Below are 16,230 nucleotides of genomic sequence, written 5' to 3' on the forward strand. Positions count from 1 at the left end.
AGCATTTTAAACTTCTCAAATAAAGGGATTTAGGTTTTGCTTTTAAGTAGATAGTTATCTTCTTGGGTCACTTCTGCAAGTTTTTCTCACTTTCACAGGGCTGATGTGTTGCCTGTGTTTTCTGTTCAATAGAACTAACAGAACCCATAGCTCTGTAGGCATGAAGTAAAAGGAAAAAATATTTTTCTGAAGGATGTCTATAATTGATCTTAATCTTTATTTGCACTGTTGCTTTTAAGGAAATGGCAGTGTTATCTAGATGGACAAAATCTGAAATTCAAATAGATGTCTTGCTTCCGTTTCTGTCATTGTTTCTGATGTTGTTGGGAGGTAGTGGTATTTTTATAGCCTGTGCTGTTTTCTTACGCCCTGAAGTCCTGTAGTTTTTAAGTATAAGCTGTTCTAATGATGATTAAGACAGGAATGTAAAGATGTATTTCTTTTAGTGAGGACTTTGATAATAAGAATAAAAGCTTATACATCTAGACTTAGTTTCAGCACTTCCTGCACAACTTGTAAGTTTTAGTGTAAGACCAGCTGCACTTGAGCCAGTCTTTGCTATATCTAATAAATAATCTTTCAAGTCTATTCAAACATTTGCAATTAGAGACAAATAATGATTTTTATTTACCAGTAGGCAAATAAGTAGTGTAAAACATCAACTAAACAAAAAAATGTTTGAAGCTTCAACTTCAGTACTAAATCTCTAGTTGCTATGTATGCCTGAAAACTCTTGTGTTAAACTAACAAATGTAATAACATACTGATAATTTTCAATTTTTTAAATATTTTTATACTAATATGGAATGTATTTGCTTTTAATTAACTCCCGAAAGCAAAGGAAGCTGGTATTTGCAGTCCTATTTAACAAACAGGGTTTTTTCCACAAAAAGGCAGGACACAAGATTTTTTTAGATTTTTTTCTTTTACTTATTTTCCTTTTTCTTCTTCCCCCTGAAGCACTTCGTTATGTAACTCTGCTCTGTGATTTTCACAGCTTTGCCCTTTTGCTGTATTTTCAGGGAGGCCGTGTACTCAGCTGCAGCTTCTGAACCCAGAGAGATTTGCCCGACTCATTAAAGAAGTTATGAATAGTGTGTGGCCTGGGAGAGATGTGGTGGTACAGTGGTATCCAGGTTTGGAAGAAAAAAAGCACCCATCAGTTTCCTGGCTTAAGATGGTCTGGAAGAATCTATATATACATTTTTCTGATGACTTGAGTGTGTTTGATGAAATGCCGCTTATCCCCACGACACTGCTGGAGGAAAATCAAACATCAGTGGAACTGGTTAGATTTAGGAATCCATCACCTATTGTTCTGGAAGACGAATCTGAGACTCAGCTCCCAGAATATTTAGCTGATATTATTCAGAAAGTCGGTGGAGTTGTACTTAAGAAACTGGATATTTCTATCCAACATCCACTTATAAAAAAATACGTGCATCCACCATTGCCAAGTGCTGTTTTACAAATAATGGAAAAAATGTCCTTACAGAAACTATGCAATCAGGTTGCGTCATTCCCCCCAACACATAAAGATGCTCTTAGGGCATTCTTAGCTAGTTTAACGGATGCAAGTGAAAAAGAGAAAAGAATTATTCAGGAATTGGTAATATTTAAAAAAATCGAGAAATCATCTGATGAAAGTGTCCCTGTTTTTACAGGACTGAAAGGTAGTAAGGTATTGCACCACACTGCCAAAATTCCTCCTGGTCTAAGATTTTCTGTTCCAATAATTGACAGCAGTGATGAAGCAACTATTCGCTTAGCTAATCTACTGAAAATAGAACAGCTAAAAAGCACAGATTGCTTGAAGTTTGTTATAGAAGACATAAGAAGTGATTTTTATTCATATGATGAAACAACACAGATAATGCAATGGGTTCTTGAAAATCTGACTTTTCTTAAAAATGAGAGTACAGATGTGATAGATTGGCTGACACCACTAAAGTTTATTAAGATTTCACCAGAAAAGATAATGTCAGCAAACGAACTTTTTGATCCTGAGGTAGAACTTCTGCAACATTTGTTTTATGCTGAGGAGGAAATTTGCTTCCCTCCTGTTATTTTTACATCATCAGATATTCTTCATTCACTGAGACAAATAGGCTTAAAAAATGAAGCCAATCTTGAGGAAAGTGATATATTGAGAGTGGCAAAAAAAATTGAAAATTTGCATGCTGACTCTAACACCAATCATGATTTACTGTTAAGAAAAGCTAAAACTCTCTTGATGATTTTGAACAAAAACCATATGCTGCTTCACTCATCTGAAACAAAAGCTGCAATGAAAAAGATAAAATGGATTCCTGCATGTAAGGAAAGGCCTCCAAATTATCCCGGATCCTTAGTTTGGAAAGGAGATCAATGTAATCTCTGTTCACCACCAGAAATGTGTGATCTATCACACGCCATTTTAGTTGGTTCCTCAGTTCCTCTTGTGGAAAATGTACTGTTGGATATAGAAAAAGCACTTGGCATCCCCACCAAGCCCAGCATAAAAGCAGTCTTGAAACATTTCAAGGTGGTTGTTGATTGGCATAGTTCTAAAACCTTCAGTGATGAGGACTATTATCAATTTCAACATATCTTGCTTGAGATTTATGGATTTATGCATGATCATCTAGAAGAAGGCAAAGAAGCTTTTAAAGCCCTGAAATTTCCCTGGGTTTGGACAGGTAAAACCTTTTGTTCTCTCACACAAGCAGTAATAAAATCAGTTCCTGATCTTGATCTCCAACCCTATCTACATTATGTGCCAAAAACTATGGCAAAGTTTCACCAGTTGTTTAAATGTTGTGGTTCAATTGAGGAGTTAACCCCAGACCATGTTTCTATGGTTATTCAGAAAATATATCTAAAGAGTGAGCAGTCTCTCTCAGAACAAGAGAGTAAACAAAGTCTTCACATTATGTTGAGCATCATAAGATGGCTGTATAGCAATCAGATTCCTGCAAGTCTGCACACACCCATGCCACTATACAGTGGCAAACTTCCTTATAAACTTGCAATGAGGCCAATTCATGAGTGCTGTTACTGTGACATCAAAGTTGATGACTTAAACGATTTACTTGAAGATTCTGTTGAACCAATAATTTTGGTGCATGAAGACATACCAATGAAAACCGCGGAGTGGTTAAATGTCCCATGCCTTAGCACAAGACTGATTAATCCAGAGAATATGGGATTTGAGCAATCTGGGCAAAGAGAGCCTCTGACTGTAAGAATTAAAAACATTTTGGAAGAATACCCTTCCATTTCAGATATCTTTAAAGAACTTCTTCAAAATGCTGATGATGCTAATGCAACTGAATGTAATTTCCTGATTGACATGAGACGAAATATGGATATAAGGGAGAATCTTCTGGATCCAGGAATGGCAGCATGTCATGGTCCAGCTTTGTGGTCATTCAATAATTCTGAGTTTTCCGACTCTGATTTCCTAAATATAACTCGCTTAGGAGAGTCTTTAAAAAGGAGTGAAGTTGACAAAGTAGGAAAATTTGGACTGGGATTCAATTCTGTTTATCATATCACTGATGTTCCTATTATTTTGAGCCGTGAGTTCATGATTATGTTTGATCCAAATGTCAACCATATAAGTAAGCACATCAGAGATAAATCTAACCCAGGGATCAAAATCAATTGGAGTAAACAACAGAAAAGACTGCGAAAATTTCCAAATCAGTTTAAGCCATTTATAGGAGTTTTTGGTTGCCAGCTACCACTGACAGTAGAATCTCCCTACAGCTACAAAGGAACACTTTTCAGGCTGTCCTTTAGGACTCAGCAGGAAGCTAAAGTGAGTGAAGTGAGCAGTACATCTTACAATACAGCAGACATTTACTCTCTTGTGGATGAATTTAGCATTTGTGGTCATAGACTGATAATATTTGCTCAGAGTGTAAACTCAATGGTTTTGAAATACTTGAAAATTGAAGCAGATGATCCTGGCGTGGCACAAGATGTTGTCACTATCAGAAAAAATCTGTGTTCTTCTAAAGCCTTGACTGCACCAAATGTAAGTGTTTTAAAGGAAGCGGCTAAACTCATGAAGGTCTGCAGCAGTAGTAACAAAAAGCTTCCCACTGAAACACCAAAGTCGTCATGTATCTTACAGATAGTAGTAGAAGAATTTCATCATGTGTTTAGGCGGATTGCTGATTTACAGTCTCCACTTTTCAGAGGTACTGAAGATGATCCAGCTTCTTTCTTTGAGATGGCTAAATCAGGACAGATGAAAAGATCAGCTGATGAATTGCCACAGAAAACAGTAGATTCAACAACATGGCTTATATGTTCTTGCATGGATGTTGGAGATGCTTTGAAATTTTCTTTACATGAAAGTGGACGAAGACTAGGTCTGGTTCCCTGTGGTGGAGTAGGAGTGTTGCTGTCTGAAACCCAGGATCAAAAGTGGATTGTGAAACCTAATTGCAACACCATAGGAGAAGTATTCTGCTATTTACCTCTGCGAATAAAAACAGGCTTACCTCTTCATATAAATGGCTGCTTTGCAGTTACTTCGAATCGGAAAGAGATATGGAAAACAGACACGAAAGGAAGATGGAATACAGTATTCATGAGGCATGTTATTGTAAAAGCCTACATAGAAGCCCTTTGTGTTTTACGTGACATGGCAATCAATGGTGAGCTAGTTGACTACAGTTACTGTGCAGTGTGGCCAGATCCCGATTCAGTTCATGATGATTTTTCTGTTATTTGTCAAGGATTTTATGAAGACATAGCTCATATGAAAAGCAAAGAAGGGATTAAAGTGTTTTCTGATGGTTTGTCTTGGGTTTCCATGAAGAATGTAAGGTTTTTAGATGACTCTATACTGAAGCGGCCAGATGTTGGGCCGTCAGCCTTTAAGATCTTTCTGAAGTACCTTAAAAAAACTGGTTCCAAAAATCTGTGTGCTGTAGATCTCCCATCCTGGGTAAAGACAGGATTTGAAGAAGCAGGATGCAAATACATATTATTGGAGAACACCTTCACTGAGAAACAGTTCTTTTCTGAGGTATTTTTCCCTAACGTTCAGGAGATTGATGCAGAGCTGCGTGATCCTTTGATGCGTTACGTTCTCAATGAAAAAGTTGAGGAGTTCTCAGGAATTCTTCGTGCTACTCCATGTATTCCCTGTTCATTGGATGGACATTCATTAGTTACACCATCAAGACTGATCCATCCTGAAGGAAGAGTTGCAAAGTTGTATGATGCTGAAGATGGAAGATTTCCTTATGGTACCACTCAGGATTATCTTAACCCTGTTATTTTGGTTAAGCTTGTTCAGTTGGGAATGGCTAAAGATGATATTTTATGGGAAGATCTGATAGAACGTGCAGAGTCTGTAGCTGAAATTAACAAGACCGATCATGCTGCAGCTTGTCTCAGAAGCAGTACAATATTGAGTCTTATTGATGAAAAACTAAAATCTAGAGATCCTAGAGCTAAAGAATTTGCTGCAAAATGTCAAACCATTCCTTTCCTTCCTTTCCTTAGCAAACCAGCAGGTTTCTCGCTGCACTGGAAAGGCAGTGATTTTCAGCCTGAAGTGATGTTTTCAGCAACTGATCTTTTCACTGCTGATCATCAGGATATAGTTTGCCTCACACAACCAATTCTTAATGAAAATTCCCACTCTTTTAAAGGCTGTGGTGCTTTGTCATTAGCTGTCAAAGAATATTTGGGTTTACTGAAGAAACCACCTGTTAATTTAGTCATAAGTCAGTTAGAAGAAGTTGCAAAGTCATTTGATGGAATCACATTATATCAAGAAAATATCACTAATGCTTGTTACAAGTATCTACATGAAGCAATGTTAGAGAGCGAATCAACAAAAGCCATGATAATTGAACAGCTGACAAACTGTAGTTTTATTTTGGTTGAGAATGTGTATGCTGATCCAAAAAAAGTGTCTTTTCATTTGAATTTTGAAGCAGCACCCTATCTCTATCAGTTGCCTAACAAATATAAAAATAGTTTCCGTGAGCTGTTTGAAGGTGTGGGTGTCAGACAGGCTTTTACAGTTGAAGATTTTGCTGCAGTTCTGGAATTCATAAATCAGGAAAGAGGGACCAAACAACTAACTGAAGACAGCTTTCAGCTCTGTAGGAGAATAATTAGTGAAGGAATATGGGGCCTCATTAGAGAGAAGAAGCAGGAATTTTGTGAGAAAAAGTATGGTGATATTTTGTTGCCAGATACTCGTCTTGCACTTCTGCCTGCAAAATCGTTGTGTTACAATGACTGCCCATGGATTAAAGTTAAAGACACAACTGTTAAGTATTGTCATGGCGATATTCCAAGAGAAGTTGCAGTGAAGCTTGGAGCAATACCAAAACGCCATAAAGCTTTAGAAAGATACGCATCAAATATCTGTTTTACTACCCTTGGAACAGAATTTGGCCAGAAAGAAAAATTGACAAGTAGAATTAAAAGCATTCTGAATGCATACCCTTCAGAAAAAGAAATGCTGAAAGAGCTCCTTCAGAATGCAGATGATGCAAAAGCTACAGAGATCTGTTTTGTGTTTGATCCTAGACAGCATCCGGCCGATAGAATATTTGATGAGAAATGGGCACCACTTCAAGGACCAGCACTGTGTGTTTACAACAATCAGCCTTTTACAGAAGATGATATTCGGGGAATTCAGAACCTTGGAAAAGGTACAAAAGTAGGAAATCCCTGTAAAACTGGACAATATGGTATAGGTTTCAATTCTGTTTACCATATTACTGATTGCCCGTCTTTCCTGTCTGGCAATGATATACTTTGTATTTTTGATCCTCATGCAAGATATGCACCTGGTTCAACATCAACAAGTCCTGGCCGCATGTTTAGAGATTTAGATGCAGATTTCAGAACACAGTTCTCAGATGTACTGGACCTCTACTTAGGAGATCACTTTAAACTGGATAATTGTACGATGTTTAGGTTTCCTCTTCGAAATGGAGAAATGGCGAAAGTATCAGAAATTTCCTCCGTTCCATGCTCAGATAGAATGGTCCAAAATCTTTTAGATAAGCTGCGTACAGATGGAGCAGAACTCTTAATGTTTTTGAACCATATGGAAAAAATTTCTATTTGTGAGATAGAAAAAACAACAGGAGCACTGAATGTGCTTTATTCTGTACAAGGCAAAATCACTGATGGAGACAGACTGAAACGAAAGCAATTCCATGCATCTGTGATCGACAGTGTAACTAAGAAAAAGCAGCTAAGTGAAATACCTGTGCAACAAATTACTTACACAATGGATACTGAAGACTCTGAAGGAAATCTTACAACTTGGTTAATTTGTAACAGGTCAGGCTTTTCCGCCATGGAAAAGGTATCCAAAAGTGTAGTTTCAGCCCACAAGAATGAGGATATTACTCTTTTTCCTCGTGGTGGAGTAGCAGCTTGCATTACTCATAATTACAAAAAACCCCATAGAGCATTCTGTTTCTTACCTTTATCATTAGAAACTGGATTACCTTTTCATGTGAATGGACACTTTGCTCTGGATTCTGCAAGAAGAAACTTGTGGCGTGATGATAATGGTGTTGGAGTAAGAAGTGACTGGAACAGTAGTCTAATGACAGCACTGATAGCACCGGCCTATGTTGAACTGCTGATTCAGCTGAAGAAACGGTATTTTCCAGGTACTGATCCTACAGTATCAGTGCTGCAAAACACACCTATTCATGCTGTGAAAGACACTTTAAAAAAGTTTTTATCCTTTTTTCCAGTTAATAGACTTGATATTCAGCCAGATTGGTATTGTTTAGTGAAAGCAGTTTACAGTTGCATTTATGAAGATTTGAAGCGTCTTTTACCTGTTATGAGAGCTCCAAATGTTGATGGTTCTGATTTGCATTCTGCCGTTATCATCACATGGGTTAACATGTCTACTGTGAACAAAGGCAGGCCATTCTTTGACAATTTGCTACAAGATGAATTGCAGAACCTCAAAAATACAGAATACAACATCACAACACGGAAGACAGTGGCTGAAAATGTTTACAGACTCAAGCATCTACTCTTAGAAATTGGATTTAATTTGGTATATAACTGTGACGAGACTGCAAATCTTTACCACTGTTTGGTAGATGCAGATATTCCTGTCACCTATGTGACACCTGCTGATGTCCGATTATTTTTGATGACATTTTCTTTTCCAGACTCTAACTGCCACATTGGAAAGTTACCCTGTCGTCTTCAGCAGACAAATTTGAAACTCTTCCATAGTCTAAAACTCCTGGTCGACTACTGTTTTAAAGATACAGAAGAAAATGAAATCCAAATTGAGGGTTTGCCGCTCCTTCTTACGCTTGACAACGTTTTGCAAGTTTTTGATTCAAAGCGACCAAAGTTCTTGACAACATACCATGAACTGATTCCGTCTCGCAAGGATCTCTTTATGAACACATTGTATTTGAGATACAACAATATTCTGCTTAGCAGTGAAGTAGCAAAAGTCTTTGATATCAGAAGTTTTGCTGAATTGTTATCATCTGTGTTGCCTAGAGAATATAAAACTAGAAATTGTATGAAATGGAAGGAAAACTTTGCAAGTGAATCTTGGCTTAAAAGTGCCTGGCATTTTATCAGTGAGTCTATAAATATTAAGGAAGAGCAGGAAGATATGCAAGCAAAATTTGACAATGTTGTTGACACTCTGAAAGACTGGACTTTGCTCCCAGGTGTAAAGTTTACTGTCTCAGCCAATCACCTTGTTGTGCCAGAGTGTGATGTTTTACTGCCTCTCAGCATTATGCACATAGCTGTTTTTCCAAATGCTCAAAGTGATAAAGTCTTCCATGCTTTGATGAAAACAGGCTGTATTCAGCTGGCACTGAACAAAATTTGCTCTAAAGACAGTGCTTTAGTGCCTTTGTTGTCAGGACGTACGGCAAATATAGATAATCCTTCAAGCATTCTGAAAGCCATACAATATATGGTACAGACATCAACTTTTAAGACTGAAAAGTTAGTAGAAAGTGACTTCGAGGCTCTTTTAATGTACTTCAATTGCAACTTATGTCATTTGACATCTCAGGATGACATTAAAATTTTAAAGTCTCTTCCATGTTACAAATCCATTAGTGGTCGATACATCAGCATTTCGAAATATGGGACGTGTTATGTCCTCACAAAAAGCATCCCATCAGTAGAAGTAGACAGATGGACACAGTCAACTTCATCAGCTTTTCTTGAAGAGAAAGTGCATTTGAAAGATTTGTATACTATGCTTGGCTGTGTCTCTGTGGATGATCTTGAAGTGTACTTGAAACATCTTTTGCCAAAAATTGAAAGTCTGTCTTATGATGCAAAATTAGAACATTTGATCTACTTAAAGAATAGGCTAACTAGCATTGAAGAAGCCTCAGAAATGAAAGAACAGCTGTTTGAAAAGCTTGAAAGCATTTTGATCATTCATGATGCAAGCAATAGGTTAAAGCCTGCAAAATATTTTTATGACAGGACTGTAAAAGTCTTTGAAGTTATGCTTCCTGAAAAATTCTTTATACCTCAAGATTTTTTTAAGAAGCTAGAGCAACTTACAAAACCAAAAAATCAAGCTGGATTCCTTCCATCATGGGTAACTTTTCTACGACATATTGGATTGAAATTCATCATTTCACAGCAGCAGTTACTACAGTTTGCTAAGGAAATCAGCATGCGAGCAAATACAGAAAACTGGTCTAAAGAAACACTACAGAATACTGTCGATGTCCTCCTTCATCACATATTCCAAGAAAGAACTGACCTCTTTTCAGGAAATTTTCTGAAAGAATTGTCATTAATTCCTTTTCTGTGCCCTGAACGAGCTCCAGCAGAATTTGTTAGATTTCATCCCCAGTATCAAGAAGTTAATGGGACACTTCCTCTTATACGATTCAATGGGGCACAGGTGAATCCTAAATTCAAACAGACTGATGTGTTGCAGTTGCTGTGGACGTCGTGTCCCATTCTTCCTGAGAAAGCAACACCTTTAAGCATCAAAGAGCAAGAGGGAAGTAGTCTTGGTGCACAAGAACAACTTGAGCAAGTTTTAACCATGCTGAATGTTAATTTGGACCCTCCTCTGGACAAAGTTATCAATAACTGCAGGAACATATGCAATATAACAACTTTGGATGAGGACATGGTGAAAACTAGGGCCAAGGTCCTAAGAAGCATTTACGAATTTCTTAGTACAGAGAAGAGGGAATTCCGCTTTCAGCTTCGAGGAGTTTCTTTTGTAATGGTGGAAGAAGGTTGGAAACTCCTTAAGCCTGAAGAGGTGGTAATAAACCTTGAGTATGAATCTGATTTTAAACCTTATCTTTACAAACTTCCTTTAGAACTTGGTACTTTCCATCAGTTATTTAAACATTTGGGCACTGAAGATATTATTTCAACAAAGCAGTATGTTGAAGTTCTAGGGCGCATATATAAGAGCTCAGAGGGAAAGCAATTGGATCCTAATGAAATGCGCACAGTTAAAAGAGTAGTTTCAGGCCTGTTCAAAAGTCTTCAGAATGATTCTGTAAAGGTTAGGAATGACCTTGAGAACATGAGGGATTTTGCCCTTTACCTTCCCAGTCAAGATGGTAGGTTGGTAAAGTCTAGTATTTTAGTTTTTGATGATGCACCCCACTACAAAAGCAGAATTCAAGGTAACATTGGTGTGCAGATGCTTGTTGATCTTAGCCAGTGTTACTTAGGCAAAGACCATGGTTTTCACACTAAATTGATAATGTTATTCCCTCAGAAATTGAGGCCCCGCTTACTTAGCAGTATTCTTGAAGAACAGTTGGATGAGGAGTCCCCCAAAATTTGTCAGTTTGGAGCGTTATGTTCCTTGCAAGGAAGGTTACAGTTACTGTTGTCTTCAGAACAATTTATCACAGGACTCATTAGGATTATGAAGCATGAAAATGACAATGCTTTTCTAGCTAATGAAGAAAAAGCAATAAGACTTTGCAAAGCTTTGCGAGAAGGTTTGAAAGTTTCCTGTTTTGAGAAGTTGCAAACAACATTAAGAGTTAAAGGCTTTGCTCCTATTCCCCACAGCAAAAGTGAAACATTTGCTTTCTTGAAGAGATATGGGAACGCAGTAATATTGCTTTACATACAGCATTCAGACAGCAAAGACATAAATTTTCTCTTAGCATTAGCCATGACCTTAAAATCTGCAACCGACAACCTGATTTCTGATACCTCATATTTAATTGCCATGCTGGGTTGTAATGATATTTATCGGATCAGTGAGAAGCTTGACAGTTTAGGAGTGAAGTATGACTCTTCTGAGCCATCAAAACTTGAACTACCAACACCTGGCACTCCTATACCAGCTGAAATTCACTATACACTTCTTATGGATCCAATGAATGTATTTTATCCTGGTGAATATGTTGGTTACCTTGTTGATTCTGAAGGTGGTGATATATATGGATCATATCAGCCAACTTATACCTATGCAATCATTGTACAAGAAGTAGAAAGAGAAGATGATGAAAGTCCTAGTTTTCTAGGGAAGATTTACCAGATTGATATTGGATATAGCGAATATAAAATAGTGAGCTCTCTTGACTTGTACAAATTTTCCAGACCAGAGGAAAGTTCCCAAGGCAGGGATAGTACACCTTCTACCCCAACCAGTCCTACAGAATTTCCAGCACATGGACCAAGGGCAATTCCACCTCTCTTCGCTGGTAGAGAGAGCCACAAAACAATGTCCTCAAAACATCACTCCCCAAAAAAGATGAAGTCAAATTCATTGCCAGAAATATTAAGAGAAGTGACATCTGTGATTGAACAGGCTTGGAAGCTTCCAGAATCTGAAAGAAAGAAGATTATTAGGAGGCTGTATCTTAAATGGCATCCAGATAAAAATGCAGAGAATCTTGATATAGCTAATGAAGTTTTCAAACATTTACAGAATGAGATTAACAGGATGGAAAAACAGGCCTTTATGGATCAAAATATGGATAGAGCCTCAAGAAGACCATTTTCATCCTCTGCTTCTCGATTTCAGTCAGATAAATTTTCATTTCAGAGATTTTACACTTCATGGAATCAGGAAGCAACAAGCCACAAATCTGAAAGGCAACAGTATAAAGAAAAGTGTCCCTCTTCCACGGGGCCATCTTACTCGCAACGCTTTTTTGTCCCGCCTACGTTCAGGTCTGTTGGCAATCCTGTGGAGGCACGGCGATGGCTTAGGCAGGCCCGAGCTAACTTCTCAGCTGCGCGAAATGACCTTCATAAAAACGCCAATGAATGGGTATGCTTTAAATGCTACCTTTCTACTAAACTAGCGTTGATTGCAGCTGACTACGCTGTGAAGGGCAAGTCAGACAAAGATGTAAAACCAGCAGCCCTTGCACAAAAAATAGAGGAGTACAGTCAGCAACTTGAAGGGCTTACAAATGATGTTCAGACATTGGAGGCTTATGGAGTAGATAGCTTAAAAACTAGGTATCCTGACTTGCTTCCTTTTCCACAGATTCCCAATGATAGATTTACTTCAGAAGTTGCTATGAGAGTGATGGAATGTACTGCTTGTATCATAATAAAACTTGAAAACTTTATACAACAAAAAGTATAAATTATTTGAAGAGGTTAGGGAACTGTTTTGTCAAGAGCATAAGCGTTTCATGTGATGGGTTACAAATGCAATTGTACAGATTATGGATTGTCCAAGTAGTTACATGTTTCCAAGCGGTTTAGAAGCGTAGTGCACAAAGGTGTATGGTACTGAAGTACCTAGAATTTAAATTTATTTAAACGGGATTTTTTTCCTAACTGAGCCTGCTGTTAAGCAAACTGTAAAACATGAATATTTTTTAGAATTTGCAAGGAATTTGAGCTGCAGAAATTAGCTGTATTGTACAACATTGTGATTAATTGGCATATTATTGAACTGCACTTTATATAACCAAAACTGAGCTTTCTGTTAGATGAAGCCTGTAATTATAACTCCTTATTAGATTTATTTCATTTAATATAATGTTTCTGAAAGGCTAATGTCCGTTTTCAATGTATTAGTCTTAAGACTGGACATACAATGAAATGGGAGATTGGATGGAAGTTAAAATAACTTTGGAGGTATTGCTCCAAAGCATTTCTGTATTCTTTTGTGTTCTGTGGAAATTCATGCCACTCACAGTAATACCCTTATCAGCTGGATCTGATTATAAATTTGCTGCAGCATCACATTGTAAACGTTTAAAGGATAGTTTAGTACCGGTAAACTGGTACAGTTATTTTAATACTTGATTTAACATGCAATGTCGTGTCATGCATTGATTGCATTTACCTTATTATAAAATAATGAAGTATTTAATTTACTTTCTTTTTTTTCCTAGAGCTTGTCATCTTTTGTTTAATGAAAAATGCATGTGGATGTTATAAAACCTGTGAACATTATTATATGGTGTTTTATGATTTCTTTGTTTTTTGAACACCAAAACTCAGTTTTCAGATATCTAAATGCTTGAGTTTCTTTCCTCCCCCCTGTGTGCGTGTCTTTGTGTGTGTACATATATATATATTTTTCCACAAACAAACATTGATAATAGTACAACTCAGTAACCCATTTTTGGTGTACACAGAGCACTGTTTTTTGTTACATGTTTAAAGGTGCTGCAATGTAATGCTCTTTTTATTTTGTTATTCACTACAGCCCTAGAGAAACCTTATTTTTAGTTCACACTCTTTCTTTTATAGTTTGTAATACTTTTGGTAATGTCATGCAATATGGTCAACATTAGCTTTTTGTAAAAAATTTTAAAAAATAAATAATGGAAGGATAATGCTAAATGGAAGGATTTTTCTTTGCTGGATCAGCCACATTAAACATAAATGTTACACATTTTCCAGTGACATGCTATTACAGTTGTCTACTTGACAGCACAGTGAAACTGCAACTTAACTTAAAGAATACAAAGGAAAATAAAGAACAGCAAGCTTGCACGGCTGATACAGCTGTGATAGTGTTATAATCTGAAAATAAAAAATCGTGATGAAGACTGCTTCAGTTTTGAGTAAATTATAAGGGCTCATTCTTGAACAAATGTGATGTTTGGAAAATGATACTGCTTCTGATTGTGGAGCCCCATTATTATTTCTGCTAATAAATATTAAGTGCCATAATTTTAATAAAGAAAAATGCAAACATATATTTCAGTCCGATGTGTTTTGGTTTTATAAAATAGGCTAAATTTACCTATTATTTCAAGCTTTCTTTTCTATAGGTAAATACACAATCTCTTTTCAATTAATTCTAAATAATTGTACAAATATTAAAATACTATTGAAAAGGAAATGTGCTTTTTTCTTGCAATGACAAATGTTTGCAATTTTCTCAAAGAAATTGTGCATTTTGCTGATTTTTTGCAATAAACAGCATGTAAGTAAAACACAAGTCCTGGTGTGCCATGAAATAAATCAGTTTAGTTTTTTTCCGTATGTTTTTAAAATAGATTCCTTTGTGGTTCTTGCTTTGTGCAATAAGTCAGATGAATAGCATTGAGGATAAGCAAAATACTTGAAAAGGAAACAGTTCTCACGGTTTTCATTTTAAATGGAGCTAAAACATAAGGTAGCATGGCAGCATGCAAAAGAGTAACAGGAGCACTATGAACACTTCCCTGTTTTTAGGTGACCTTTTGAGAAAGAAATTTTTTTTAAGTATCTAGCTGTGTTTTATAAGCAACTTATGTTGCCTTACCAGTATTATTTTTATGAACTGTTTAACTGGCTGTGAAGAATTACTAAACTATTTTGTTAAAATTTTTGTTTATTTTGTGTATATTGTTAAGTACTGACACTGTGAGAAAGAAAATGGTCCCAGTTCTTAGGAAGATAATGATCTGAAGCAATTTTAAATATTGAACCAAGATGAGCAAGAAAACCTGAATGACACAGAAAAATTAATTTATTCTATTATAGAAGCTGGATAGAAACTAAAATTTACATACAGATGCAGAGAGGAAGGCAAAAGTGGTGTTTCAACTGGAAGTCTCTTAGTTTCTTTTCTTATTTGCTTAATTCACTGTAACAGCTAGCCTAAATAAAGAGGCCTTGTGAGACCAGGAAACCATATTGTGATAGAAACTGATTTCATAAGTGCCATTTAATTCTTGATTAAAAATAAAAATATATAAATAAAATGCTTAATTGTTGCTTCCTTTTAGCTCAGCTGGGATACTTGGCAACGTGCCTGAGTTGGGTGTGGAAGCTTAGAACAGTTAGATGTGATGATTCCTTAGTAAGGGTCTGTAGAAGTAAATGTTACCATATAGGTTTCACAAAAATATGTTTGACAAGTAATTCTGCACATTACACAAATTCACATTAGAGAAAATGTCTCTTTGTTCTGGTATATGTCCTGTCTTCCACAGGTACCAGCACTGTATCTAGGAAAAGGAGCTTCAGCAGTCTTGCCTCCCAGGATTATAGCTGAGAAGTTTAGCAAAAAAATCAGTAGTACAGGTGACTGATTTAACTATACATTTGGTAGCTGAAATCTAAGGAACTGCAGTTGTAAGAAGCCTTGACAGGCTTGTTACTAGCTTCCTGTGGGAGCTTTTTTTCCTCTCAAACAATGGCATACACAGCTGTTTAAAAAAGCACTGAACAATTGCCTCAGCAATTAGAGACAAGAAAAATAACGTTTTTTTCTTGTTAAGGAAATAGATTTTTGTGTATCTGACTACCAAAAGAAAAAGAAATGATTTATTGTGTAAAAAATGCAGTTTTGCATGATTTGTACTCATATCATTATCAGTAAAGTTACTGTGGTGATTTGGAAAATAGGATTTAAAAACTTACTATAAGGATTGCATTCACTTGGTACATGGGTTGTTTTAAACAAGGCTGTAATTAAATCTATTGTAATTGCTCCAGTTAAAGTAGAGGGGGGTAGTACTACCTTTGAGATTTTCTGTTGCTGGACCTGAACACTTGAGAAAGGTTGGATTGGTCTTATGGAACAAAGGCAGAATTAATAGTTCAAAGATAATTAAACTTGACAGCCAAAGTAAATGTTTTCATTTGAAGACATACATTTTTGTCACATGAAGGGATTTGTCAATGAGTTTTTAATCAAAACTGTTTGGTTTGTTTTCTGGATGATTAGTTCAGTACCACTGGAGTAATTTTTTTGTTTACTTTTAATTCTTTGATTAAGACAAAGAATTCTTGATGTCCAGTGTAATCTACTTGTAAAGCATTTTCTAAATTCTGCAAAGT

General features: G+C 36.5%; 1 protein-coding gene across 2 annotated transcripts in view; it reads left to right on the forward strand.

The window, feature by feature from the left end:
• Positions 1 to 14,401, forward strand: part of SACS (sacsin molecular chaperone) — a 59,970-nt gene extending 45,569 nt beyond the window's left edge. For both annotated transcript variants that reach the window (XM_051780901.1, XM_051780902.1), the window contains one exon: positions 1,023 to 14,401. In XM_051780901.1, the coding sequence (XP_051636861.1) occupies positions 1,023 to 12,583 (11,561 nt within the window). In that variant the 3' untranslated portion in view covers positions 12,584 to 14,401. The remainder of the gene's footprint in view (positions 1 to 1,022) is intronic.
• The last annotated feature ends 1,829 nt before the right edge of the window (positions 14,402 to 16,230 follow it).

Source organism: Manacus candei, unplaced genomic scaffold (assembly GCF_025592945.1).
Source record: "Manacus candei isolate 608988 ecotype Guabito, Panama unplaced genomic scaffold, ASM2559294v1 h1tg000014l, whole genome shotgun sequence".
NCBI lineage: Eukaryota > Metazoa > Chordata > Aves > Passeriformes > Pipridae > Manacus > Manacus candei.